General features: G+C 56.1%; 7 protein-coding genes across 7 annotated transcripts; 6 read left to right on the top strand and 1 right to left on the bottom strand.

Annotated features, from left to right (window-relative positions):
• Window positions 1-3,382: 3,382 nt before the first annotated feature.
• CH63R_13185 (ABC transporter) lies at window positions 3,383-6,617 on the top strand (the record flags this gene model as incomplete). Its single annotated transcript, XM_018308159.1, has 2 exons — window positions 3,383-3,592; window positions 3,651-6,617. The coding sequence occupies 2 exons, from the start codon at window positions 3,383-3,385 to the stop codon at window positions 6,615-6,617; spliced, it is 3,177 nt and encodes a 1,058-aa protein (XP_018152576.1).
• A 3,050-nt stretch (window positions 6,618-9,667) lies between these two features.
• On the top strand, window positions 9,668-11,237 carry CH63R_13184 (Zinc carboxypeptidase; the record flags this gene model as incomplete). The annotated part of the gene is made up of 2 exons (XM_018308158.1): window positions 9,668-9,768; window positions 9,899-11,237. 2 exons carry the CDS (start codon window positions 9,668-9,670, stop codon window positions 11,235-11,237), a joined length of 1,440 nt encoding a protein of 479 aa, XP_018152575.1.
• A 1,656-nt stretch (window positions 11,238-12,893) lies between these two features.
• CH63R_13183 (Cupin domain-containing protein) lies at window positions 12,894-14,025 on the bottom strand (the record flags this gene model as incomplete). The annotated part of the gene is made up of 2 exons (XM_018308157.1): window positions 12,894-13,640; window positions 13,723-14,025. The coding sequence occupies 2 exons, from the start codon at window positions 14,023-14,025 to the stop codon at window positions 12,894-12,896; spliced, it is 1,050 nt and encodes a 349-aa protein (XP_018152574.1).
• Window positions 14,026-14,751: 726 nt separating this feature from the next.
• CH63R_13182 (Polyketide synthase) lies at window positions 14,752-15,879 on the top strand (the record flags this gene model as incomplete). Its single annotated transcript, XM_018308156.1, has 3 exons — window positions 14,752-14,869; window positions 14,941-15,236; window positions 15,322-15,879. The coding sequence occupies 3 exons, from the start codon at window positions 14,752-14,754 to the stop codon at window positions 15,877-15,879; spliced, it is 972 nt and encodes a 323-aa protein (XP_018152573.1).
• An 855-nt stretch (window positions 15,880-16,734) lies between these two features.
• CH63R_13181 (Maltose permease) lies at window positions 16,735-18,524 on the top strand (the record flags this gene model as incomplete). The annotated part of the gene is made up of 4 exons (XM_018308155.1): window positions 16,735-16,915; window positions 16,962-17,028; window positions 17,068-17,452; window positions 17,532-18,524. 4 exons carry the CDS (start codon window positions 16,735-16,737, stop codon window positions 18,522-18,524), a joined length of 1,626 nt encoding a protein of 541 aa, XP_018152572.1.
• A 1,203-nt stretch (window positions 18,525-19,727) lies between these two features.
• On the top strand, window positions 19,728-22,517 carry CH63R_13180 (C6 transcription factor; the record flags this gene model as incomplete). Its single annotated transcript, XM_018308154.1, has 6 exons — window positions 19,728-19,869; window positions 20,003-20,036; window positions 20,108-20,963; window positions 21,027-21,088; window positions 21,129-21,763; window positions 21,829-22,517. 6 exons carry the CDS (start codon window positions 19,728-19,730, stop codon window positions 22,515-22,517), a joined length of 2,418 nt encoding a protein of 805 aa, XP_018152571.1.
• Window positions 22,518-23,326: 809 nt separating this feature from the next.
• On the top strand, window positions 23,327-26,003 carry CH63R_13179 (Beta-glucosidase; the record flags this gene model as incomplete). Its single annotated transcript, XM_018308153.1, has 3 exons — window positions 23,327-23,464; window positions 23,523-23,977; window positions 24,047-26,003. The coding sequence occupies 3 exons, from the start codon at window positions 23,327-23,329 to the stop codon at window positions 26,001-26,003; spliced, it is 2,550 nt and encodes an 849-aa protein (XP_018152570.1).
• Window positions 26,004-27,389: the final 1,386 nt, after the last annotated feature.

The following is a 27,389-nucleotide window of genomic DNA, read 5'->3' as shown; positions in this document are numbered from 1 at the left end:
CGGCCAATTGTTAGGAAGGTCAAGAGAACAGTCTGCAATACAAACTTGTTTCCAAGCTTTGGTTGTTGAATAAACATCTTCTCATCAAAGTTCTCCTAGTTCGTTTCCAAACATACACTAGTGAGTTTGGAAGACCCTTGCCGATCATTTTTCAATCTTTTTTTCTCTTTGAAGATTAGCTTATTTTGCAGTAGCAGCACAATCTGTCTCTCAATTTTAGCTACCTGCTTATTTCTAGCTTAACCATGAAATCTAAAAGCTTCGCTGTTAAATTAAATGACGCACCTTTGTGTTTTTGAATAGACTATCGGTAATGCGTACCACCTACAACCTTGCTCGAAGTCCCTGGTCAGCTTCTGTCAGGACATCTTTCGACTTTTGCCTTCCTAGTTAAACTTACTGTGCTTCTGGATTTAGTTAGGGTAAGTTGACTTCTTGCGATCGCCAAAAACCATTGAATGATGTGCGATTCATGTTCCCAACAAGTGCAGATAACTTGATATGTTTCCTCAAAGCAACTTGTGTTCCAGCTCGACGATAGGTTAACCCTAAGAAAGGAAAAGTCTCGAACTATCCTACGCCAGCGCAGTGAGGTAGAAGTTATTTCCTCAGTCAGCGCATCATTATGTCACGTATGGCACTTCCACAATCTTAACTGAAGAAAGTGCAATCAAATGTATGTACAAGTATGGTTGAAGGCAAAAGTTGCCCCCCCCCTCACCATCCCCTGTGTAAGGTGGAGTTTGATGGAGCCACACTCTTGGCAGTAGTATTTTAAAGGTTCACTCTCACCAGTCTCAGTTGAAATGGGCCAATGACTCGGAGTGGGTTAGGCCAACCAGATTGTCCTTGCGCAGTACCGGGTGGGATATAAACTTACTATACGAGCGCTACGCTAAATAGCGAACGCCTATTTTCACTTCTTTGTCTATTTAGTGGGGCACCATTCAGCAACAACCCGAAGCCTCGCACTCTTGCCTGAACATCCTGGCCGCAAGATTCTTGCCAAGATGGCGCTTTCGATTGTAACGTCGACGATCGGCAAAATGAAATACAGGACGCAACGTAGTCAATTGATTCAAGCAAATTGAACTTCAAGAAAAGCATATCTGTGTTTGCCGCGGCGGCTCGAACCACTTCCCGCCAGCATCAAATTCATAGCAACAAACACCGTTCTTTATCAGCTACTGAGAAGCATCTGGGATGCAAGGTGCCTGTCCGAACCACGATCAAGACAACGGCGAAAGAGGGGAGAGATGATTTGGCCTCTCATACATTTCCATCCCATCAAGGGCTGGAAAACGTCAGAAGCCACTTGGTGCAGGCCGAAGCCAATGATGGCGTGCAAAGCTACCTGTAGGTTGCTTTCAAGCTCACCTACTCTCTAACTGTACATTACAAGGCTTTTGCCATAGTACACGCTAGTACGTGGTACACGTTCGTCTCTTGACTCGAGTACGGAGTCAAATTGGGTCCGAACCGATATGACTTTGTCTTGTTGCTCAAGGTTTTCCAGCACCTGATTGGATTCTCCCTCGAGGCTCAGGGTTCATCATGGGTTACAAGTGAAGACGATTTCCAGGAGCGCCTCCGTATGATTGTGGGCAAAAAGGCTTTCCGGTGTGTACATCATGTGGGAGCCTGTAAAGGTGCAGCCACACTCAACTCGGCATGGGTACATCTGACTACTCACGAACGTACTCCGATCGCTGTCGGAGGCTGTTCAGGTGCAGCCACACTCAACTCGGCATGGGTACATCTAACTACTCACGAACGTACTCCGATCGCTGTCGGCCTGATCTGACAAGGGCAGGGTTGTTTGGGCCAACCTTGCGTGACGCTTGATTTGCAGGCAAACCTTACCGTATACATACGATGTACGACTGCACCAAAGTAGGCTTGGGCCAGGAGGCAGGCAGGCCTTGGGTGCGAGGTTTCTGAGCGGAGTTGCTCCGCTGCTCGCTTGTAGGGTGAAAGCAAAACACACTAGATTGTATATCTTACCTGTTGGCAAAATTGCTGGCAATATTCACAAGTTGGGGCCACCGATCGAAAGTGGTGATGGAATCCTTGGTGTTGTTGCTTTTGCTTCTTCTTGGGGCCTGCCAGGGTAGGTAGGGGCCAGCGGAAATAAGGTGTCGATGGCGGGGCATTTGCGAGCGTCATGGGGCAGAAGCAACCATGGGGCCTGTGCGTGCTGCCGACGGATTTATCTACCGGCAATCTACTGATTCGCCAATTCCAGCAGCACGCACAGAGAACCTACCATCGTACTCTGTAGTGTGACTATCATGCATAACCATGAGAGACCATCCCGGTATGCGACCGCTGCCCTTGTTTACCATTCGAGTCATGGCTACACAGGTAGGTCGGAGGAGGAGACCTGCTCCGCGATACTTACACTTACTGAGGGAAATATCTTGGATTTCGCCAGCTACTAAGCGTGCATGTGGGGGGGTCAGCAACTTCCTTCAACTAGGCCTGAATCAACCCACTTCCTTGAAACGATGCGTATGCCAGGGTATTGATTCTTGAACGCTATCCATCACCCCATCTTCTTGATCGGACGATGCCCCTGTCCAAAGGTGTGCGACTAGTCCTGGCCTGGTACTTGTAGCCGCTATGGGCAAGGGGGGTAAAACCAGCCTTTTCCCAACGGAGTGCTCCGATTGTCTACGGCAACTCTAAAAGAAAACTAACTAATAGGAACTGGAGCAGACAAAACCCAAACGGCTCACAACCGGTAACTGCCAACTTAAGTCTAAACTAAGAAAGCTTAAACTAGGAACATGATGTCCACATAACCTTACTATGACCCTGGTAAGTCACTGTATTAGAAAGCAACAAGGTTGGATCTGCGGGGGGATAAGGAAAGTCTCGGCTCGCCATGTCGTCGTCACACAACTACAGGTACGTATCCCGAGAGGCTACTCTGCACTCATGACGCTATGGAACGTAACGAATACCCTTTTGGGCGTCTCGACTCGCAATGTCAACGTCGGACAAATATTCCGAGAGGCCAAGTAAGACGCCAATGAACGCGACGAATGCCCTGTTGCGCGTCTCGACTCGCAAATGTCAACGTCGGACCAATACCCCGAGAGGTTAATTAAGACGCTAATGAACGCGACGAATACCCCCCCTGTTGCGCGTCTGCCCGACGGGTGACTCCGGCAAATGTTACCCGTGAAGACACCGACCCAAAGTTATGGTGAAACGCCGCCATTGAGCTGGACGAGAAGATTTTGGTCCTGCACCCACCCACCCGGATAATTCTGCTGTCGCAAACACCACCGTTCGGTCCAAAACTGTGGGGAAACGGTATCACGACGGACTTGCACAAGAATCACCATACAACACAACACGCCTTGGCTCCATCAGGATGAACTTCGCGTCTTGCCCAAGCGACGACTCCATTGGGCCAAGTGTCCAAGGTTGTCGCAATGACTTCGACTTTACTCTCAAGTTCGAGAGAATTTTTCTGACAATCCTACCCTCTACCTTGTTTGCCGTTCTTTCAATTCCAAGAACCATAGTCCTGGTCTGTAGACCAAAGGTCGTGGGCGGTGTCAAGTTCCAATGCGTCAAGCTCGTATGTCTCTTGGCCATCGTTTGTACCGGTCACTTGTGCTAACTCGTCAAACCATAAGGCTGCAATTGCCATCTACGCAATCTTACAACTGGTCAATCTCATCCTCAACGTTGCTGCCCAGGCAACGGAGCTATCAACCGTTTCGTTTGTCGTTAGCTTTATTGCAGCGCTATGTATGCTAGGATTGAGCTTCTTTGAGCATTCTCGCTCCCCGCGACCCTCCGTCTTGCTCAATACATTCTTGATCTCAACTATCCTCTTGGATGCTGCCCAAGTCCGAACACTGTGGCTATCCGCAGGCACCAATCTCGAGATCACCATCGCTCGGACCTTCACCGCTGCTGCCGTCTGGAAGATTGTCTTGATTTTGTCAGAGTCGTGGGAAAAGCTGCCATGGCTCCGCTGGAACCGCAAAGATCACAGTCCAGAGGAGACGAGCGGCCTATTCGGACTTGCGACCTTCTCGTGGCTGAATTCGCTGTTCGTATCCGGTTACAAAAAAGTCTTGGCTGTGCCGGATCTCTTTCCTCTCGACAAGAGTCTGTCAGTGGAGACTCTGCAGGAGACCACTCGCCGGCTGGAGCCAGAGCGTTTCCGAGAGAAAAGCCACGACCTTGCCCGGGCACTTGGAAGCACCCTGGTCGTCCCGTTATTGATGCCAGTCGCTCCCAGGATCGCTCTCCTTGGGCTTGTGTTCTGTCAGCCGTTTCTCTTGGAGGCTCTCCTGCACAACCTCGAGGAACAGGAGACCAGCCAAGTTGCCAACAGAGGTTATGGGTTGATAGGCGCCACATTCATCGTCTACACGGGCATTCCAATCGCCAATGCCTTGTACTGGTATTTCCAGGAGCGTCTCTTGTGTATGATACGCGCCTATTTAGCTGCGGCGGTCTACCGGAAGACAATTCAGGCCAAGGTCTCCACACCAGATAACTCGGCTGCCTTGACGTTGATGAGTGCGGACATTGAGCGAGTCCGCATGGGCCTGATGGAGTTCCACGAGTTTTGGGCCAATCCAATACAAGCCGGTCTGGCCTGTTGGCTGCTTCAGAAGAAACTCGGGGCCTCATTCGCCGTACCCATTGTTATCATTTCCTTATGCGTTGCCAGCTCCACCGTCTTGATGCGATATATCGGGCCCCGGCAACTGGCTTGGATGCAGAAGATCCAAGAGCGCATCGGTCATACGGCGAACGTCATCGGTAACATGAAACACCTGAAGATATCAGGATTGGAAGCCCCGGTCGAGGACACCATAAACTCGCTGAGGCTGGAGGAGTTGAAGGTGGGAGGCAGATTCCGATGGTTCCTGGTCGCCTCGGTGGGCATTGGATTCACACCTGTTCTGGTGGCTCCCGTCATCACTTTGGCCGTCACTGCTCGAGATCTGGACGTCACGACAATCTTCACCTCCATATCGTATCTGCTCCTGCTGTCAGAGCCGCTGTCGACGCTCTTCCAACTGGTTCCCCAGTTGCTCGCCGCTTTTACGTGCCTGCAGAGAGTGCAGTCTTTCCTGCAGCAGGAATCGAGGCATGACTTTCGAGACTACGACGTGTTCATCGATCCCAAAGGGTTGAATTCGGGCAGAAGAACTACGCCAGTTGCCAAGATAATCAACGGAAGCTTTGGCTGGACCGAGGAGACGCTTGTGCTGAAAAACATCGACGTCGTGATTCCTCCCGGCCTCACCATGGTAATCGGCCCAGTTGCTTCCGGAAAATCCACGTTCTGCAAGGCGCTACTCGGCGAAACCCCCATTGCAGAAGGCCAAACCGTTTTGAACATCAACTGCCGCACTGTTGGGTGCTGCGAACAAGCCCCGTTCCTCTGGAGCGCGTCTATAAGGGACAACATTGTTGGCTACTCCACGGTCGTGGACGAGTCAAGATACGCGGCCGTCGTCGAGGCTACCATGCTTGCCCAGGACCTTCACCTTCTCCCCCAGGGCGACCAGACAGAAGTCGGCAGCGATGGGGTCAGTCTGAGTGGAGGTCAGAAACAGAGGGTCTCCATTGCGAGAGCGCTTTACGGGCAATACGACCTCCTTGTCTTCGATGATGTCCTAAGCGCCCTTGACGCTGATACACAGCAGCACGTCTTTCGCCGTGTGTTCGGTCCTGACGGGATGCTCAAAAAAAGAAGTGCGAACGCTGTTCTTTGTACTAATTTTACGCAACATCTCCGGTCGGCTGATTATGTTATCGCGCTGGCCGCCGATGGCACCCTTGAGAGAAAAGGCAGCTTTGATCGTGTTGTTGCCAGCGGGCAAGAAACCATCCAAAGCTTAGTAGGACCATCTGGTACTGACGACAGCGCCGATCCCGGGAAACCAACTGGATCTGCATCAACTCTGAAAACCGATAGTCCCACGCCTCAGAACACTCATACAGCACCTGAGGATCGGCAGGAGAACAAAGATGCCGCCCGCATCATGGGCGATGCTGCGGTGTTTGGGTTCTACTGCCGAAACATCGGGACATGGTGGATGCTCACCTTTGCTGGTTTCGGCATCCTTTTCGGCTTCCTGTACAACTCCCCTACCATATGGCTCAAGTACTGGGGCGAAGATGTGTCCTCCACGAGCCCGGCACATTCGACGTCGTTCTACGTCGGCCTCTACGCCCTGTTTCAGTGCTTGGGACTGGGCTCTCTGATTGCGGAGGCGATTCTTGGGTTCATCGTCATAATCAGGGTTTCCGGAGCGAACCTGCACAAAGAAGCCCTCCGAGCCGTCTTCGCGGCGCCCCTGCGCTACTTCACGACGACGGATACGGGGGAGGTGACGAACTTGTTCTCGCAAGACATGACCCTCGTCGATGGGGAGCTTCCACAGGCCCTCACCAACACGTCACTCCAAGTGTGGGTGGGGCTGGGAGCAGCTGCTGTGATTGCGACTTCATCCCCCTTCGTGATGATCTCGTATCCCTTCATCATGGCCATCGTGTATGGTATCCAGCGGTTCTACCTGCGCACTTCCCGCCAGCTGCGTCTGTTGGACTTGGAAGCAAAGGCTCCTCTTTAGTAAGTATTCAACACTCCGTAAAAATGGGCTTTTATGGGCACTTTGCTTATCTACCAACCTCCCCAAAGCACCAACTTCATAGACACGATTCGAGGTGTGGTCACCTTCCGTGCATTCGGCTGGACGAATGAAGCCATGCGTCTAAATAGCTCGCTGGTGAACGATTCCCAGAGGCCCGAATACCTCTTGAGCATGGTACAGCGCTGGTTGTCGTTTGTGCTGGGCATTGTTGTCGCCATGATAGCCGTGCTTGTGGTGACCCTTTCGACGCAACTGCGTTCCAATGCAGGCTTTGCCGGCGCGGGTATGGTTTCGATCATGTCCTTTGGGAGGACGCTGGCGAACCTGGTTGAGAAGTACACGCTGTTGGAGACCTCCATCGGCGCCGTGGCGAGGCTCAAATCGTTTTCCGAAAATACCCCGCGTGAGGCATTGGCGGGCGAAGACGTTGTCCCGCCGGCTTCGTGGCCGGAAAAGGCATTGGTCGAAATCAAGACAGTATCGGCGTCGTACACGTAAGTGAATCTTTTGTCATTAGTTCCCTCCCTGACGGACGCAAAGGGAGATGCTACGATAATGTAACTGACAATCTTCGAGATATCGTCAAGACTTGACGCCGGACGAGATTGTGCAAACCGCAGATTCGAACCACAGCCATCTTGCTCTTCAGAACCTCACGCTTACGATTGAGCCTGGTCAAAAGGTCGCACTATGCGGACGTACTGGCAGGTGAGTATTTACGACTATTGATCTCAGCACAGGATTGGTTTTGCTGACTTGCACCATGCACAGTGGCAAATCATCACTCGTCCTACTTCTCCTGCGACTCCTTGATCCTCTACCATCCTGTTCCGGTCACATTAACATCGACGGGGTCTCTCTCCACACCGTTGACCGCGTCACCTTGCGCCAACGCGTCATTGCGATACCCCAAGATCCCGTATTCTTTCCGGAAGGCATGTCGTTCAGAGTGAATCTTGACCCATTCACGCTTGCGACCGATGAAGAGTGCCAAGCGGTGCTGGAAACCGTGCGGCTTTGGGAACTGGTCCGCGACCAAGGCGGGCTCGGGGCCTCAATGAACGCCGATACTCTCAGTCAGGGCCAGAAACAACTGTACAGCCTGGCGAGAGCGGTCTTGCGTAAGCGTGTGCGCATGCGTGAATTCTCGGCGAGCGCTGGGGATCTATATGTGGCTTCGGCCCGGCCCCTGGCTGGTAAGGAGGACATAGAGCTGCAGTCAACGCCCAGCACTGATCAAGGAAGCCACTGTGGCGGTTTTCTCATCCTGGACGAGTTCAGCAGCAGCGTCGATGCCGAGACGGAGCAGAAGATGCAGCAGATCATATGGAACGAGTTCAAGGGCTACACGATCTTGATGATAAGCCATCGACTCGACATGGTGATGAAATTCGACAGAGTCGTGGTCCTCGACTCTGGAAAGGTGGTGGAACAGGGCGTTCCGCAAGAGCTGGTTGAAAGAGAGGACAGCTGGTTCAAACGTCTATGGACAATGGGCGGAGAGAATCGAATCATAAATGTGTTGGGCGTCGACTGACAGGCTTGTTGAACGTTTGGGGGTCGAATTCGAGTTTGTGTTGGCGTGGTTCACATCGAATGGTATTGCCAGGCGTCATGTCACAGAATGGGTCGTGCTTAGGCAGTCATCGGCTTGTGCAATGAAAGAATGCTTATGTTAATGCGCTATTCATCTTCAAGTGGTTTAAGTCAGTGTTTATAGGAGCCAACGGACTGTGATAAACTGCATTATGTGCTTATGCGTGCTTCTCTTACACCATCCTGATTCCACTGCACCATATGACTGGTCTCTGAATTATTATCCAAGTTAAGTTCGACAGGGTCGTTAACCAGATCCTCGTTATTTGTGACACTATAAATGTCTTTATCGTCTGAGGGTTTCCGCTACCAGCCCATCTTGTTTTTCATCTCGTTTTCGCCTCCAACTCGAACACTGGCACTGTTCATAGTCCAGGCAATACTCGAAAAAGAGAAGTGGGTGTGTGTACCCGCAACTTACCTAAGCCAGGTGACCCCCACCAAGCTCCCACTAACAGCTACACCCCCACCCGCCAAAACAAAGCCGCACCATCTGAACTATCATGAAGCCATGGCTGAGCCTCGACTAGGCCAATAAGCTTAACAAGGAAACACTCGAAAACGTGGCGTCGTCAGTCTTTACTTCGGGAATTGGAGTCACAGACTTGGCCGAGTGCCCGGGTCTCAACGACGGGCCGATTCACCGTCTACGGCGTACAATCCCAACTTCAACCAACCATACTGTCCAAGGCGGCCACTAAAAAGCTTGGTTCTGCAGCTGCTGCTACCCGCTATAGCTACCGCGATGTCCCCCTGTGCCGCTCTTCAGCTCCCGGGGGGCCTTGTAGCCAGCCGTCCATGGTTAGTTCGGCGGCAGTGCTTTTTCTAGCGCGGAATCGAGGTTGGACTGAGGGAGGGTGCCTTAATATAATAGAACTAACCTCTGGACCAATCTGAACGGCCAACAACTCTGCAGAGAATGAATGCCCCCTGTTACTTGTTAGTCAAAAGAAATCCCGCTCGAAAAAAACACCACCGCACATAATCGTCGCAATGGGCCCACCAACATCGGGAGCGACAACGTAAAGAGGAGGTGCTCAGCAATCGCCTCATGCTGTGGAGAGGAAGGTGGTATTTGTAGTCCTCCGTGCTAGGCAATTCTTGCTTTTCCGCACAGGATGTGTGCCGCAACCATATAAATGATTCGCCCACCTACCGAAATCAGAACCGCGCTACGCCCTTTGCAGCAGGTGGCATAGATGGGGGAGGGGGGACCCTTAGCTAGCTGCGATAATCACTCGGTAGTTTCTCCCGTGAGTGAGCAGGGAGGTTGGATGGTTGACGACCAGTTGCTAGAATGAGTTCTTTTGACCGGGACGGCCAGCCTTTGATGGACGTTGTGAGAAAACTATGAAAGCAGGCCTAGTCCCCCCCCGTCTTTACATTCTTGGCCATGTCCCGCTCATGTCCTCGCTTTCATCCGCTTGCTCATCATGAAGTACTCTCTCATTGCGTCTCTGATTCTTCAGAGCACTGTAGTGCTCGGGGAGCTTCTGCCCGTTTATCTCCAAGGGCCGACGCCTTCGCACTTTAGGTAAGGCTTCATCTAGCAATTGTTTTGGAAGTTCTATTTTCACATTCGTTTTTTTTTTGTTTTTTTTTTGTAGTATCATGTCAAGAATGGAAACAAGTAAAAGATAAACCCAACTAAACCGCATACGCAGGGATATTGTCCGCAACGACACATACGACTTTGGCTGCAGGGCCGTCGCTAAGCCGAGCGAAGATGGAAGCCACTACAAGCTCCATGCGTGGCTGACCGAGGAGCAGATCGAGCATCTGTCCAAGGAGTACGAGATGGTGCCGGAGGTCTCGCTTCACAGGAGGACGCTGGACAAGAGGGCCAACGCCCCCATCGGAACCGGCGATCGCTTCGCTGCGGGGACCATCTCGCCAGTCGGCCTTGGAACGCAGGCCTCGGGCAAGACCATCGCCAGCATCATGAACGTCGCCGAGATCAAGTCGGCCGCCGACGCCCTCGTCAGGAACTACGGCATCGGCTCCCTCACCCTGCCCTCCAAGACCTTCAACGGCGCCACCCAGTACGCCTACTACGTCGGCGCCGGGACCGACAAGTCAAAGTACCACCTGTACTTCAGCGCCGCCGTCCACGCCCGCGAGCGCGGCGGCCCCGACAACATCATCTACTGGGTGTCCGACCTGCTCGCCGCGAACAAGTCCGGAAGCGGCCTCGTCTACGGCAAGAAGTCCTACACCAACGCCCAGGTCAAGAGCGTGCTCGCCGCCGGCATCGTCTTCTTCCCCCTCGTGAACGCCGATGGCGTCGCCTACGACCAGTCGTCCGGCTCCCTCTGGCGCAAGAACCGCAACACAAAGTCCGGCTCGAGCGGCGCCTCCGTCGGCGTCGACATCAACCGCAACTTCGACTTCCTCTGGAACTTCAAGAAGTACTTCGACCCGTCCGAGGCCCCCGCCTCCACCTCGCCCAGGTCCGAGACCTTCTACGGCACCGCCGCCGCCTCCGAGCCCGAGACCAAGAACCTCGTCTCCGTCTACGACTCCTTCCCCAACATCAGGTGGTTCATGGACATCCACTCCGCCGTCGGCGACCTCCTCTACAGCTGGGGCGACGACGACGACCAGACGACCTCCACCGCCATGAACTTCCTCAACGCCGCCTACGACGGCAAGCGCGGTCCCGTCGGCGATGCCGCGTACAAGGAGTACATCCCGGCCGCCGACCTCGCCAACATCCGGGCCGTCGCCTCCGCCACCGTCAACGCCATGAAGGCCGTCGGCGGCCGCGCCTACACCGCCATCCAGGCCGTTGGCCTGTACCCTACCTCCGGCGCCAGCGACGACTATGCCTTCTCCCGCTTCTGGGCCAAGCCCGGCGTCAACAAGGTCTACGGATACACCTTGGAGTTCGGCCCCTCCGGCAACTTCTACCCGACCTCGGCCGAGTTCAACACCAACATCCTGGACACCAACGCGGGCTTCATGGACTTTGCGTTGGCTGCGATTAGCGTTGGTCTGGTTTAAAGACGGGGGGGAGTGGGAACTGCTTGTCGTCGCTGACATTCATATGATAATGACTTTGGGACGAGCTCAGTGTTGCTTACCAATTGAAAACTAGAAATCCAAACTCATGCCACGCTAGCTTTTTGCTCACAATCTTCACGGCTAACCTGGTCTAATGTGTTATCCAAAGGCCTCCATAGAATTACATCCGAAACCGACTCGGGGCAGATTCCTCTGGCCCGGGGCCGCCCTCTTGTTGTCCGCTCAACTACAGGTTCTGCCCAAGACGCTTTCTCTCTCTCACGTTTTTTTGAGTGCTGTGAAACTGGCTTCTCGATCTAGCATCGTTCTCTCTCAAAACCCGATATCGACAAAGAAGCGTCCAGCAGCGGCCAGACGGTGTCCAAGCTGGTCGGGATTCACTGCTTCGGCGCGTACCTCTCGTTGCGTGGGAAGACAAGGTCGACTCGAATGCCGGCAGGAAGCTGCTGCTCTGCCTTGGGAAAAGATGCGAGGATAGAGGCCAGAAAACACTAACAAAGCTGTGAAGGCATTACCGCGGTAGTTAGGAATGCCGCGATGGAGTGATAGAAAGATGCCGTGAAAGCTCCCAACCCGTTCAGACACCTCTGACCTATTACCTGTCTGGGCCATCCCGGCCTTCATCAGGCACATCTGCTTACACAAGTGTTGCAGACTAACTCACAATAGCTTCATTCGCCTGGGTATACAGCTCCCAGCGTACCCTTCACTTTGCATCAAGTTTTCCTCAAAAGCGGAGGTCACTTATAGATACGAATTCTGCGGTCGATCCTCACTCCATAAGAAAAAAGGTGACAGTAGTGTGAATGCTGTCCTCAGTTGACAGATTGTGGGAGAGATTTGAGGCGAAATCTGTATAAAAGTTGGGTACAGCTGGAGTTTTCGAAGACACCCAGAAGCTTATGAGCCAAAGGTCGACAGTCAAGGTTGAATGATTTGTGCCACTGATCAGGGGAATCAAGTTTCAGAAACTCTATGTCCAGTATGGGTAGATCAAGGACCAACACTGTCAACTGATTTTCGTCAAAGTTGCCCGACCCTATGCATGTGTTGGTTTGTTTTGTAGAGACTTTCAACCTGGCTCGTTTGTGTCTCTTTTCCAGGACAGCCCTAGAAACCTCGTGCTAATTTACAGTTCCAAGTGGCGCGCGAGCGCCAACTCTTTATAAGACCGTTGAGCCCTGTTGCATGTTGACATTGTTTTCAATCGAGCAAATGCGATTAGCCCGAGCCCTCAGAGAACAAACCCGTTGTGAAATAGTGTGTGGCATGAACAATAGGGCGAACACAACGCGTCAAGGTAGCATTTCATGATCATTGGGTACGTTGTGGGGGGTTTCTGATGGCGTCTCTCGCAAAAAGATGCTGGCACTCCTTCACAAGGCTGCCAATGGGGCTGTTATCAGACGGGCGATTGGTTTGTAGTGTGGCGGATCAGTTAGTCAACCTACAAATGTCTAGCAGATGTGAGCCTGCTCTCAACTTGTCACAATGTTTGGCTACTGGACGGCTCCAGGGCTTGACCAGCCCCAGATGCTGACGGCCTGTATTTCCTTGAGCCACGGCTGGTTGATTCTGTTCTTGATGGCATAAATTCATGGTATAATAACTACAGGCTGATATTCCTCGGAAGCGCTACAACGCTTCAGTCACGACGCCCAAGGCCTCACTCGCCCGCTTGACCTTGTCTTCTTCCCACGCAACGCTTTCTTCCGGCAGGACAAAACTTGAAAGCGGCTGGCCGGCGTTCTGGATCAAGGCCTCGATGCCCGGTCCGTTGGTGAACACGATGGCCCTCACGAAACGGCTGCCGTATCCGAGCGTGAACGCCTGGCCGGCCGAGACCAGCAGGGTCTGGCCCTCCCTGACCTCGGTCCACGCGCCCGACTCCCTGAGCTTGACCCTCAACACGCCCTCCTGCACGCAGAAGCAGTGGTCCACCGTCGGGAACGTCAGCCACCTCGCCAGGGGCGAGTCCTTGTACAGCTTCGACGACTCGATGCTCGTGATGGAGAACTTGCCGCCGCACTGCGAGGCGTTGATGAAGGGCCGCGAGAGCACGCCGCCGAGGATGTACCTGGGCCCCGTGTTGGCGCGGAGGAAGTAGGGCTCCAGGGGCGCCGGGAGGACGTTCTCCGAGTCCTGCCAGTCGGCGACCTCGGGTGGCGCGTAGTTGCGCTCAAAGTGCACGTCGAAGCGGTCCTTGGCGGCCATGACCTTGGGGATCAGCAGGCTCTTGAGGTCGCGGTCGTCGTGTTCCGGCACGATGAGCCCTTGGTACTGCTCGCCGACGTAGCGGAAGAAGTCGATCCAGTCGCCCGGCGCGACGAGGCCCAGGGTCTCGGTATGGGGTCCCAGGAGTTCGGGGTTGTGGACGACTTTCTGCGTCACAGTCAGATGGATGCTGTCCCTTGGGCTTGCGAACCAAAGAGTCCCGGGGAGAAAAAAAGAAGAAAAAACTCACAGGGGGGACGTAGGCGAAGTCGCCGGGGCCCATGATGCGGCACTTGTCGCCGTTCCATAGCTTCAGGTAACCCTTGGTCACGAGGAAGACGTCGTGGGCCTCGGCATGCCAGTGGAAGCCGGGGGCATCTGACAAGACGGCACCACTCGAGAAGACGGCGATGCCGCCATTTGTCTGTTTTGAAGAGGCGAGGATGCGGAAGACACCCTTGCTGCCGGGGATGGTGATGCGCTCGCCCTCGAGCTGGTCGATGATGTAGCTCGTCCTGGCATCAGGGGGTGTGGTATGGATGGGGATGCTCATGGTGGGCAAGGTGTGATGTGTCCAACGAATCGGGGAGAGAGAATAATGCTTGTTTCTGACGTCAAAGCATGTGAGTGGGGTTTGCTCAAGGGGGAGTTCTTGGACCTTGATTGGAAATTGGAGATTTGAGAATAGAGAGAAGGGAGGGGGGTTTTGTTTTTGTTGTAGCGACAACTTGTCAACTAGGTCGTCTGGGGAAACGCGAGAGGCGCCAGTCCAGCCTTTAACAAAGCTTCGTTTCTCCGCAAGTTGATGCCACGAAGGAAGTTCAACGGCGCGGGGAGATGTCCAGCTCCGCCCGCCGGACCCGCTGGTTTGGTTTGCGTTGCGCCTTTGGAGACTCCCCTCGGCTCGTCCGTGCGGGATACCGGAGTTCCCGGGTACGAGCCGGAACAGACCCGAAACACCTCCGGAATTCCCGCTGCGTCGTTGTCGTCGCCTCCTCTTGCCACACGGTTCATCTGCCGTTAACTGCCGGACGGCCCCCGGCTCTCGGTGGGAGAATCCAACGAGCATCGAGGTCCGCCATCCATTTCCATCGAGGTTTTGTTAAGCTATCTAGGTTGTCCCCGCCACATTGTTACCCCGGACTTCTTACGGCTGTGTTTGTATTTCTCTCCGCGAGTTTGTGTGGGTGCATAAGGGAAAATCCCCCCCCCCTCACAAACCGCCTAACGCCCCCAAAAGGACCTCCCACAACGAGCCGAGGTGACCGAGTCTCTAATCATGGCGAGCCCAACAACCCCTTTTCGAGCGGTCTACAAGACCATAGGCCAACAAGAGATCGATGTGGATATCTACCTGCCCCCGCCTGGGAGTCCCGATAAGTCATCACACCCGGTCGGTATGCTTCCCCTACAACCCTGGCCAGCTCTACTAGAGTGACCGACAGACTCACGAGGCCATTGTGTGTAGTCATCAACATCCACGGTGGCGCATTCATGCTCGGCTCGTCCAAAATGGTCAACAGGGACCAGGTGGCCGACTGCCTCGACAGAGGGTGGATTGTGCTGGCGCCCAATCACCGCCTGTGTCCCCAGGTCAGCCTCTTGGACGGTCCGATGAGGGACTGCCGTGATCTCCTCGAGTGGGTATACAGCGGCCAACTCCAAAGGGTCCTCGACACAACACAGGGGGGTTCGCACACCGTCGACAATGATCATGTGTTTGCTTTCGGCACGTCGTCAGGTGGCACTCTAGCCCTCAGTTTGGTATGTCGTCGCCCACGTGCCATACATCAGACTTAGCACTCGGCAGTTTGGGTAGTCCGTGCTAACATGCTCGTTTCCATCGCAGGGCTTTGGAGTGCCGCGGCCCGTGGCCGGCATCTTTGACATGTACGGGCCCAGCAACTTCACGCACCCCTTCTGGGAGAAGCCTCTGCCGCACGTCGCCGCCAGACTGCCCCCTGGTCTGACCCAGGACTTCCTCAACAAGGTCTTTGACGAAGACCCTGTTCCCATCGAAGGAGGCGTCTCCCTCGAGGGCCAGGCCCAGGGACCGCCCAACTTTGACGACCCGAGACAGGCCTTCGCCATGACGCAGATCGCCAGCGGCAACGTCATGAAGGCCATCGTGCCCGACGGGAACTGGGACGCCGTCGACCCCCTCAGGAACATCACCGCCTCGTTCCCGCCGACGTTCATCGTGCACGGGCAGGCGGACACCATGGTGCCCCTCGAGCTCAGCCAGGGCCTGTTCCAGGCGCTGAGGGAAAAGGGGGTGAGATCGGGCCTGAGGGAGATCCCGGGCGAGGAGCACACGTTCGCGGCCAGGATGAAGGTGGGATCCCAGACGTGGAACCTGCAGCGGGAAGGGTTCGAATTCTTGGAGAGCCTGATCGAGCGAGTCTGAGCCGTCCGATAGGGCAATGCAATTAACTCAGTTTCGGCTTGGCTGCCGGTTCGGACTGTCGTGGACAAGCACGCAACCACTTACTTTTGCCCTTTGCCGAAGCCCAGTTTCCGTCGAGTTGTAGTCTACATACGCTTGAACCATGCTGTCACGCGCAAAGTCCAAATCGATCCGAAACGCAATTCGCGTCTCTCGGATGATCCGTAGCACACCTCGGTGGAACTGTCAGCGAGTGAAATGTTGGGCACAGATTACCAACCGTCGGGTTACGGGAACTACATCGGCTTTTGTACCTTCATATCTGTATGTGTGCGTGTCAAGCCTGCAGCAGACAGGCCCCATTCACTAGTTTGATATGCCGATCGAATGCAGCTTAGTACTATCTGGGGACCCCGCGTTGTCTTCCCCCTCTCAAAGCGTTGAAGAAAGTCTGGGGTGCAGCCGGGAACTCCGGTCGTCGCCCGGATCGATCCCGGGGCCAGCGTTGCCCAGAGTCAGTGGGTTGTCGTCGAGGCCTCGAGCCGGTCAAAGCTTGATATAACTCTCCGATGTCTATCAACCCAGCTGGAAATCGGGGTTTCTGGATAGTGACAGATATCCCACCCACCTCCCTATCCATCAAACATCGGCGACTCGAGTCACCGACATCCCGTGTCCCTTGAGAAGCCAGAGCTCGACATCCGACACAGCCAGCCAACCTTCTTTGCAACTTTGTCCAGTTCTCTGTTTGTGCGTTACGCTGGGTCGTGGGCACATTTCGAACGAACCCGGGTCGGCGTTACTACTCCGCCGACGACAGAGGCAACTCGCGGTCGACCAACCACCGGCCAAATTCCGTGTTGAGTCGTCCTCGATATGGACTCACCGCGTGAGGAACCCCGCAAGGATGGCCTCATTGTTGACAAGATCGACGTGCAACACAACGAGGACGCGCTGCGGGAGACGGACCGCCAGATGAGCGCGTGGCAGTGCCTCCGTCAAAACCCCAAGATCGTCTTCTGGACTCTCTACGCCAACAGCAAGTTGTCCCTCCCCAGTAACAAACGTCTCGGCATAGAAGACTAACAATGGCATCCTCTCAGTCGGTTCCACTCTTGTTGGCTTTGAGAACCTTGCACTCTCCGTGTGTCTGGCGATGCCGGCATTCCAGTAAGTAGAATCTGCATACTCATATCCCCCCCCCTTTAGCACACAGAACTCAGCTAACAAGCACCAACCTCCCCTTCGCAGGAAGACCTTTGCCACGGAAGTCAACGGCCAACTCATCATCCCGGCCTACTGGCAGTCGGCCTGGAGCGCCATGTACAACGTCATGATGATCTTTGGCTCCTTCGCTGCTGGCTATATGCAGGACTGGCTCGGCCGCCGGTCCGTCATTCTCCTGGCCTCGGTCGTGGCCGCGGCGGGCATCGCCGTCACCTTCGTCTCGAAGACGTCCCCCCAGTTCCTCGGCGGCAAGATCATCGCGGGCTTCTCGGTTGGCCTGTTCACAACGACGACGCAGACGTACGTGTCCGAGATTGCGCCGCTGCCGATCAGGGGCATGGCTCTCTCGGTCAATACCATCATGATGGTAAGCTATCTTCTTTTTACACCCCTCCCCTCCCCTCTTTGAAGGAACGACGTTTCTAACCAAAATCCTCAACATGCAGAACCTGGGCCTTCTCATCGCCATCTCGACGAGCTTCTCCCGCGTCGCCATCATGGACGAGTCCGCCTTCCGCGTCGTCTTCGCCGCGGCCTGGGCGTTCCCCGGCATCATCGCCCTCGGGCTGCCCTTCCTCCCGGAGTCCCCGACGTGGCTAGTCTTCAAGAACCGGCACGACAAGGCCCGGAAGGCCCTCCAGCAGCTCTCGGGCCCGTCGGAGGACATCGACGCGCGTCTGGCGCAGATCATCGACAACGTCGAGACGGAGCGGCGGATGCAGCTCGAGGCGGCCTCGTTCGCCGAGTGCTTCCGCGGCACCAACTGGCGGCGCACGCGCATCATCCTCATCTGCTTCTACGTCCCGCAGGTCATCGGCGCCGTCCTCTCGTCCAACGCGCCCTACTTCCTCAACCAGACAGGCCTGTCGAGCGCCACGGTGCTGATGCTCGTGCAGGTCGGCATCGCGGCCGGCGTCGTCTCGGCGCTCGTCAACGCGTTCCTGATGATGCGGCTGCGGCACAGGCCGCTCATGTTCTTCGGCGTCGGCGTCTGCGTCGCCATGTACTTCGCCATGGGCGTCGCGGCGGCGTTCCCCAAGACGCAGACGTCGCTGCTCGTCATTGGCATCGCGCTCGTCTTCACGTCCATCTCATACGGGCCCGCCGTGGGCGCGTCCATGGCGGTGGCGGGCGAGGTGTCGGCGTCGAAGCTGCGGGCCAAGTCGCTCGGCATCGGCGTGGCCTTCTCGTCGGTCGTGTCGACGATCTGGACCATCGTCCTGCCGTACCTCTTCAACGTCGACCAGCTTAACATGGGCGGGCATATTGGGTGGATCTTCTTCGGCATGGGCATCCTGATGCTGTTCGTGCTCTACTTTGACGTGCCGGGCACCAAGGGCCGCACGTTCGAGGAGCTGGACATCATGTTCGAGCTGGGCATCTCGGCGCGCAAGTTTGAGAAGTACAAGCTCAATGAAGGACCTGCGGATACGGAGTGAAGAGGTTTTATTGCACAGGGGAGGGGTGGTTTCTTTTTGGTCGCAATTGTTTCGAGTTATCAATAGTCTACGGATGCCTCTACACGTACATACGCGGAGTTGTCGTGAAGACTGCTTCAGTACGTACAAAAGACAGCACGTATAGTTGGACAACTCTTTTGGCGCATTTCACCGCAGTTACTTTCTACTCTAAACTCTTGTGTGTTGTGTACTGCCAGGGGTTTGGAGCAAGACTATGCAAGTTGCTTGTTGATCGACGCTGTGTGTGACGATGAATCCCACATGTTTCGGCCCTTCTCCAGTCGATGCGACATCGGCGGCAAAGCCGACGTAAACAAACCCGGAATTCCCGGCACCAGGTGGAGTCGGCTCGACCCCGCAGGGATTGTTTGTGACGAGTGATTACTGATGGAAGTGGGAGCGGGAGTTTGCTGGTGAATGAGATGAGTTGCATGCTGTAAAGTTAACAGAGAGAGCCTCAACTCCAAGGGATCAGGTGAACGAGATCATGAGGTTCGTCTAATATGATAGAACCAGCGAGCATTTCAGCGTACCGATACTGTGTTGGAGTATGGTCCATGCTGGAATCATCCATTCCCCCTCTTTTGTAAGTACATCCATGAGGGGTTTGGTTGCTCTGGAGTCGACCTGGATCAACCACTTCTGAAGTCGCCCTCGGCCTCGCCGTTCCAATAATAACTTCAGGTACTGACTGTACAGAGCACAACGCATGCTTGAACCACCACTTGAAACCCCTGAGAAGATGGGTACAGGGGCTGCTGACCAAGCTCACCAACATCCGACTGAAGAATGACTGAAGAATGACTGACCCCGTCTCTATCCCTGGCTCCCTCCTGGTCTATTCTAGGTCAACACACACACACACACACACACTAACTACGATGTCACCCCACTAAAACATTCCCCGCATCTGCTTGCCAGCCGCCGTTTGTTGTGCGGGGGTGGAGGCCGATCTCTGGCGCGAGTCGTCCCTGTTTCGGATGCGTGTCGACGACAACAACTTTTCACCTTTCCGCACAACGTCCAGCTTTTTTCCACCCCGCCCACGTAATAACTCCAATCAATTCGAACGCGGGTGTTCCGAGAATCGTAAAAAGTCAGGAAAACTTACCACTCTGGCCTGACGCTGTTGATCTAGTTACCCCCCTCCTCTGCTCCCCTCCCCCCCCCTGTTACCCATCTATGGACGCCGGCGCCGAGACCCAACGCACGACGCAGAACTCGGGAATCAAGGTCCGCCGCCCCCGGGCCGCCCGAGCATGCGACCTCTGCAGGGCAAAGAAGAACAAGTGCGATGAGCTGTACCCCTGCACGTACTGCAAGAGTATGTTTAACTGGAGATTGCGATGCGTCAAATCCCTCATCTGGATGTGTTGGTGTGTGTTTGTGTGTTGGTGTGCGTTGTGTGAGGCTGACGGGGTCCAATTCAGATCGGAATGCGACATGTGTCTACAAAGGCCAGGACATGTCAAGGAGGCTTTTCACTCCAGAGTACGCAACCCTTGGTTCAACACAACCCTCACCTAGAGTCATGGCTCATCTCACAACAACCCCCTGTCTAGATATGTGAGACAGCTGGAAGAACAGGTCAAGAGGCTCTCGGCCATCGCCGAGTCCGTGAAAGCGCCATCGACGGATGACAACGCCTCGGCGATGGCCAACACCGCCGCCCCGGAGTTCCCCGACGGATACTCGCCCGACGACCGCGGTCTCCAGAGACGGCTGTCCCGAAGTACCGCGGCCGGAGGGTCGCCCTCGAACGCCGCCCGGTCACGGAACGCCGCCGGCCAGGAGATCTCGGGCGTCAACCGCCACACGCGCAACGTCGAGTTCTACGGCAGCTCGTCCTCCGTTGCGCTGCTTTCCCACGTGCAGCGGACCGGCGACGACGAGCCCGTCATCTCACCGGACCTCGGCTCGGACGCGGGGACCCTTCTGTCGAACCTCCACAACCCGGCCTTCTCGTCCCCCTCAGCCACAGACCAGGTCCAGACCCAGACCCAGACCCCTGGCGGCGCGTCCTCCTCTACCACCACCGCCGCCGACGCCGCCTTTACCACCGCCGAGGCCAGGTCCTCCACGCGGCCAACGACGCATTACCCGCAGTGCCGGCACTTCCTGCAGAGCTTCTTCTCCAGCATCCACTACGTGCACCCGATCCTCGACCGGAAGCTCTTCTTCGACCGCTGCGAGGAGTTGTGGGCGCGGCCCGGCGACGTCCGCGAGCCGTCGAGTTTCGTGGCGCTGTACTATAGCATCCTGTCTCTCGGCGCGCTTGTCGGCGTGCGGGAGGACGAGCCGGTGGACGGGGTCGGGAACCTGCAGTGGAGCCGGAGGTTCTTCGACGAGGCCAAGAGGCGGTGCGACCAGCTGGGGATGGTCACCGACCTGGAGATGGTCCAGTGCTACTTCTTTCTTGTGAGTTGATTGATGGACCGTTAGGCGCTGGTTGTTTGTGAGACTGACATGTCGTTTTACAAGGCGAAAGTCTGTCAGAACGAGTTGAACGCTCACTGTAAGCAATCCGTCATGTGTCTTGCTTGGTCAGGTTACGCGAGATCTCCTAACCCGTGGTTGCGTCAGGGTCGTACATGTACGTCGGACTCGCGGTGAGGACAGCGCTCGCAATGGGCATCAACCGAGAACCCGGGGCGGATGTCAAAAAGGAACCAGCTCTGCTCAGAGCAGAGTCGAGAACGTGGTGGTAAGAAGCCCGATGAAATCAGAAGAGGTGAGAGGTTCACTAACAGTAGTTCCAGGGGCCTATATTCATTGGAAACGTGAGGACAAAGCGGAGGCCAACTTCACACGCGCGTCCGACACGCTGACTTGTCACAGAGAAATGTCCTTCTCCATGGGTAGACCAGACACGCTCGGGGCGGACTTGTACCACAACCGGCTGTTCCCAGTCATCGGGGAAGCGGAAACCGAGTCCTCCGCCGGGGGCTCGGAGCTCGTGGACCCGCCGTCGTGCGCCATCATCAAGTGCATGGTGGACTACTCCAAGATCATCAGGAGCATCTGCCTGGGAATCTACCTTCCTGAGACGACAGTGCCTCGGACGGTCCAGCTGGCGCACCAGATCGACCAGGACTTGCAGCGGTGGGCTGAGGACCTGCCGGAGGCCATCCGTCCGACGACCTCGGTCGAGCCACGGTCGCTGAAGAGCGTCCGAGAGGCGCAGTGGATGAAGAGGCAAAGACTCGTGTTGACGATGCGTGAGTGCTTGCTGTCTTTGGACCAGAACTGCATCGCGATCCCGGGTTGCTAATGCGGATTACAGGCTTCCTCAACATTAGGATCCTCCTCTTTGGGTCGATCATTCTCACATCGACGTCGGCCGAGAGGGCGTCCATCCCAGGCTCGCAGGAGGGCATACACTTGTGCCTCGAGGCGGCCAAGCAGACCATCGAAATCATCTACCAGACGTACCAACATCACGACTTTTTCAGGACTTGGTACGTTATCCCCCATTACCAGAGCCAGCTGCCTGGGTCCTGTCCCGAACTAACCACCCCCGGCCCCAGGTTCTACAACACGACGTACACCGTCTTCGCGGCGTCCATGATTCTGGTATACGTGACGCAGGAGGCCACGGAAGCGGAGGCGCCGGCGCTCCTGAAGCTGGTGGCGATGGCCATTGAAATCCTCGAGACCATGGACGAGTGCGTCGTCGCCCTGCGGTCGGCGAAGTTGCTGCACAAGGCCATCGAGAAGGCCGAGAAGCGGTTCTCGGCCTCGGCCTCGTCGACGCCGGGAGCGGGGGCTGGGGCGGCGCAGCAGCAGCAGCAGCAACAGCAGCAGATCCCGGCGATGCCGCCGGCGGACGCCATGCTCCAGCTGAACCACTACTGGGGCCCGCTCAACATCCTGGACAACGAGATGGATTTCGGGTTCGCGATGCAGTTCGCCGACTTTGAGGGTACGAACTCGCTGTTCATGGCCCTCGACGACCCGAGGGCGATGCAGTAGCCGGACCGCAGATAGATAGTCATGCAGACACTCGCACGCCCATAGGGGAAAACCGTAAACATGACTCTAGACTCTAGCAATGGTGTGCCATTGCTTGTCCTGCTGTTGCCTGCTTCGTCCGGCTGATGGCCGAATTGAAGCTGTGACAGAACCGTTCACGAGTCCCGTCCCCAGAGATGATGGCGAACCAAGTGACGGCTTGACAGACGTATGCAATCCAGACAACTGCCGGAAACGATTGCCATGAACGCGTATTTGGCCTTTTAAATAGCGTGCATGGAGCCCGGAGATTCCTGCTGACGCCGGAAGGCCGGCAACAGTCGGGGAAGTCCCCCGTGCCACTCGGAAAAGCCGAGGCAACTGGAGCTGAGTGTGGGGTCGAGTAGGACTTGACGGAGAGTTTTGCCCTAGACGGGGATCGATCTCGCGGGGGAGATTCCGGGGTCGGTCAGGTCGGGGGGGCGATTGGCCGACTGTTGCCATCGTCACATGGAGAAGGACAGACGCGGATATTTTGACGGTGTTTTCGGAGTAAACAATCGCATATACGACCTGTTCTGCTTCAATGTTAAAGGCGCACGCTGCCCTAGACTTTGTTCGGCCATTGTCACCATTATTACTATCATCACGAGTCAGCCTAGAGTCTAGAGTCTCTATCTCTGTCTAGGACAACACCCTTTAGATAGTCCGACAGAACATCACTCACTCTCATTCTCATCCTTACTCTTACTCTCATCCTCTCACTCTCATCCTCACTCTCATCCTCACTCTCACTCCCATTCTCACTCCCATTCTCACTCATCATCCTCATGACGTCTCAAGTCGAAGACAGAGACTTCACGTCTCTGCTCTCGGAGCTCACCCTCGATGAGAAGATCACCCTGCTCTCGGGAAGGGACTTCTCAACCGCAGCAGGCGTCCCCAGACTGAACATTCCTCCCATCAAAGTAAGTCTCACTCATGAAAACAGAATTTAAGACTCCAGAGACTCACACCAACCACCAGGTCGCAGACTCCATCGCCGGCGTCCGTCCGAGCGGGCTCACGGCAGACATGACGACGGCCTGCTTCCCGAACACGGCGTGCCTCGGCTCGACATGGGACGCCGCACTTCTCAGCCGCCTCGGCGAGCAGCTCGCACACCAGGCCCGCGACAAGAGCGCGCAGGTGGTGCTCGGCCCGACCATCAACATGCACCGCGACCCGCGCGCCGGCCGCAACTTCGAGTGCTTCAGCGAGGACCCGCTGCTGTCCGGCCAGCTCGCCGGCGCCATCGTCAATGGCGTGCAGAGCCGCGGCGTCGGCTCGTGTCCGAAGCACTTTGTGTGCAACGACTCGGAGACGCTGCGGCACTTTTACGACGTGCGCGCGAGCATCGACGGCCGGACGCTGCGGGAGGTGTACATGGCGGCGTGGCAGCACTTGCTCCGGACGGCGAACCCGACAGGCATCATGACTGCGTGAGTTCCTTGGCGGTGGGTATGAGTATTGTTGGAGATTCGATGGCTGACTATCTCGCTTGGTGATAGATACAACAAGGCCGACGGCACGTTCTGCAGCGAACACGGCCCCCTGATCGAGGGCGTCCTGCGCAAGGAATGGGGCTTTGAGGGCATCGTCATGTCCGACTGGTTCGCGGTGCACAACGTCGTCGAGCCCATCAAGGCGGGCCTCGATCTCGAAATGCCGTTCCCCGTGTTCAGGGGAAAGAGACTGGCAGCGGCGGTGCGGTCCGGTGAGGTCACCGAGGCCGAGATCGACGCCCGGGCACTCAAGATGCTGGACCTCCGGAACCGGACACGGAGCTGCCACGGCGAGCGGCCCGAGAGGTCCGAGATCAGCGAGGAGACGAACAAATTGGCGAGGGAGCTCGCGGCGGGAGGAATCGTGCTTCTGAAGAACGAAAGGGGGGCCCTGCCGATCAGCCCCTCGGACGCGCCCAAGATCGCCCTTATCGGGGAGTTTGCCGGGACCCCAGTCGTCACCGGAGGCGGGAGTGCCTCCTGCAAGCCGCAGTACATGCACTCGCCATTCGAGGTCCTCAAGGAGACGTTCCACGGTGACAATAACGTCCGATATCACGCCGGCGTCCGGACGCGGCGGGTCATCCCCCTCGCACCGACGGCGCAGCTCACCTCGGACGACGGGCGTCACGGCATCGACGTCCGGTACTACAACGACGACGCGCCGGAGCCCATCCTGACCGAGTTCCAGGAGAAAGCCGAGGTCTGGATGCTGGGCGAGTTCAAGCCCGGGCTGAAGGTGCCCGGCTCCCGCGTCGAGCTGAGCACGAAGCTGACGCCCGAAACGACAGGGGAACACACCCTCGCCGTACGAGCGACGGGCGAGTTCTCCCTCACCGTGGACGGGCGTGAAGTCCTCTCGGGACCCCAGAAGGAGATCGCCACGGAGCAGTTCATCTTCAACCACGTCAAACTCGAGACGAGGGTGCAGATTCCCATGAACGCGGGCCAGGCCTACGCCATCAGACTCTCCAACAGGTCCTGGGACCACCTCGTCCAGGGCGAGCCCACGCCCTACGCGGCGGCCCTCTGCTTCGAGGAGTACCGCTCCGACGAGGCCGCCATCCAAGAAGCCGCCGAGCTCGCCGGGAAGTCGGACGTCAGCATCGTCTACGCCGGGCGCAACGAGCAGTACGAGTCCGAGGGGTACGACCTCGAAGACATCCGCATGCCGGCGAACCAGACGGCGCTAATCAAGGCCGTTGCGGCGGCCTCGCGGGGCCGGACGGTCCTCGTGCTGCACTGCGGCAACCCGATCGACGTCAGCGCCGTCGTCGACGACGTGGACGCCGTCCTGCTCGCGCACTTCCCGGGCCAGGAGGGCGCGCGGGCGACGGCGGAGATCCTGGCGGGCGAGACGAATCCGAGCGGGCGCCTCGCGACGACGTGGTTCCGGACGCTGGAGGACGCGCCCAGCTTCGGCGATTTCCCGGCCACGAAGACCGAGGACGGTAGCCTCTGCCTCAGGTATGCAGAGGGTCTCGGGGTGGGATACCGGCACGCCGAGGCGGCGAGGCGGGCGAGGTGGGAGTTCGGGTACGGGCTTTCGTATACCTCGTTCAGCTACTCGGACCTCGCGGTGGCCGTGGTCGACGAGTCTTCTCCCCCTCCTTCCTCTTCCGTTTCTTCTTCTACGAGTGGTGGTTCCAAGCTGCGCGTCTCCGTCACAGTGACCAACACGGGGTCCCGGGCCGGGCGAGAGGTGGTGCCGCTGTACGTGACGCCGGCCGAGGCAGCAGCCGTCTGGAGGCCGGCGCGCGAGCTCAAGGCGTTCGACAAGGTGCTTCTGCAGCCGGGAGAGTCGAGAGAGGTGGTGCTCGAGGTCGAGGTTAAGGTGGCGTGCAGCTACTGGGACGAGGCGGCAAAGGCTTGGAGGCTGGAGGAGGGACGGTACGGCGTCCAGGTCGGCGATCGCCACGGGGACTTTTCGGTGCTCCGGGGTTCGGTCTGGAACGGGCTGTGATGGCATTTTCTACATCCGATTTGAGAGATAAAGGGGCGACGGGAGGGTATGATTATGGGATCTTAGGCCCTTTTGATGGGTGATGGTGGCTGGATAAATTCGTTGGTACGGCGCAACGATCGTTGTGGTGTTTTGGCGCTGGCTTTGTGCTCGTAGTTTGCAAGGAAAAGATATCTATCTCACTTGGGCATTGATCCAGACCTCGATCTACCACAGAGTCCTGCATCCTGAAGCCATGAGCCTCCCACGAGACGTACAACTCAGCGGGCGTCCCGCGACCAAAGTCCAGATCTTTTTGATCCCGTTTGATCCCGTTTCGGCCGCGTGAAAGAATAGTGTAGCCTATCCCATTGCTTGCGTAACTAACCCTCTATGTTAGAAGACCCCCAAGATGATGGTGGGTGGCCGGCCATATCCAATGGCGCTCTCACCCTGCCATAAATCGGGGCATATATCGGGGCATTGCATCGTTGTCCAAATTCAAGATATTTTCTGTCAGTCTGTGTGGTGTATCACATGACCATGAAATTCATCAGCCACCTGCGAGATGTAGACGAAATCGACTTCAGAGAAGCAAGTATCCCTAGTTCCAACAGAAAGTTTCCTCTTATTATTTCTAAACCCCTCTTCATTCTCTATGTATATCCCAGCAGATATATTTAGCTGTTCAACTTGTCACGGTCGCTACTGTTAAGGACCTATAAGCATTAGAGACTAGAGCCTAGGGATAAGATTCCACATAACGAAGTACTTGATTTAGTGTAAGAATCACCGCAGTAAGTCAACATACCCACTTTTGGAACACCCCCTCATTTGGAACACCCAGAATGAAGCTATCCCCAACATCACCACCATCTTCAATTAATTATTGACTAGGCCTAGATGCCACCACAATACAGCTTTCAGCTTCACTAGGGGTATCAGAGTCGCTGGATTCATCTGTGATATCCTCTTTTTCGCCAGCCTCAATCTGAGCCTTCTGGATGTCCTCAATATTGGCGAACTTGGTGTTTGGGTCGATCTGGACTGTCCTTCTTTTCCTTGCTGCAGTATTGGTGACTTGGGCCTGCAGGAGCTCCAGCTTATGCTGGGCAGTAGCCAGCTCATAGGCCTGCTCGCTGAAGCCTTTTTTCACCTTCCGGAATAGAAGGCGTTGAGTGAAGGCATCATTCTCTAGCTCTGTGAATAGCTTCAACTGCCCAGCCAGATCCTTCATCTTCCTTGGCGTCGACCACACTACTGCAGACGACGCAGATGCCCATCCTTCAGCTTCCTTGCCTTCCTTGCCTCCAGACTGCCCTTTGCTGACCTGATCTGAAGATGCTGATGGCTTTGGTGTTGTTGGGAGTAGGAGGGAGCTCATCAGAGGCTTCGCCATAGAGACAG

Source organism: Colletotrichum higginsianum, chromosome 9, assembly GCF_001672515.1.
Source record: "Colletotrichum higginsianum IMI 349063 chromosome 9, whole genome shotgun sequence".
Classification (NCBI taxonomy): Eukaryota; Fungi; Ascomycota; class Sordariomycetes; order Glomerellales; family Glomerellaceae; genus Colletotrichum; species Colletotrichum higginsianum.
Note: the sequence above shows the minus strand (reverse complement) of the source record. Positions and strands in the feature narration are given on the sequence as shown.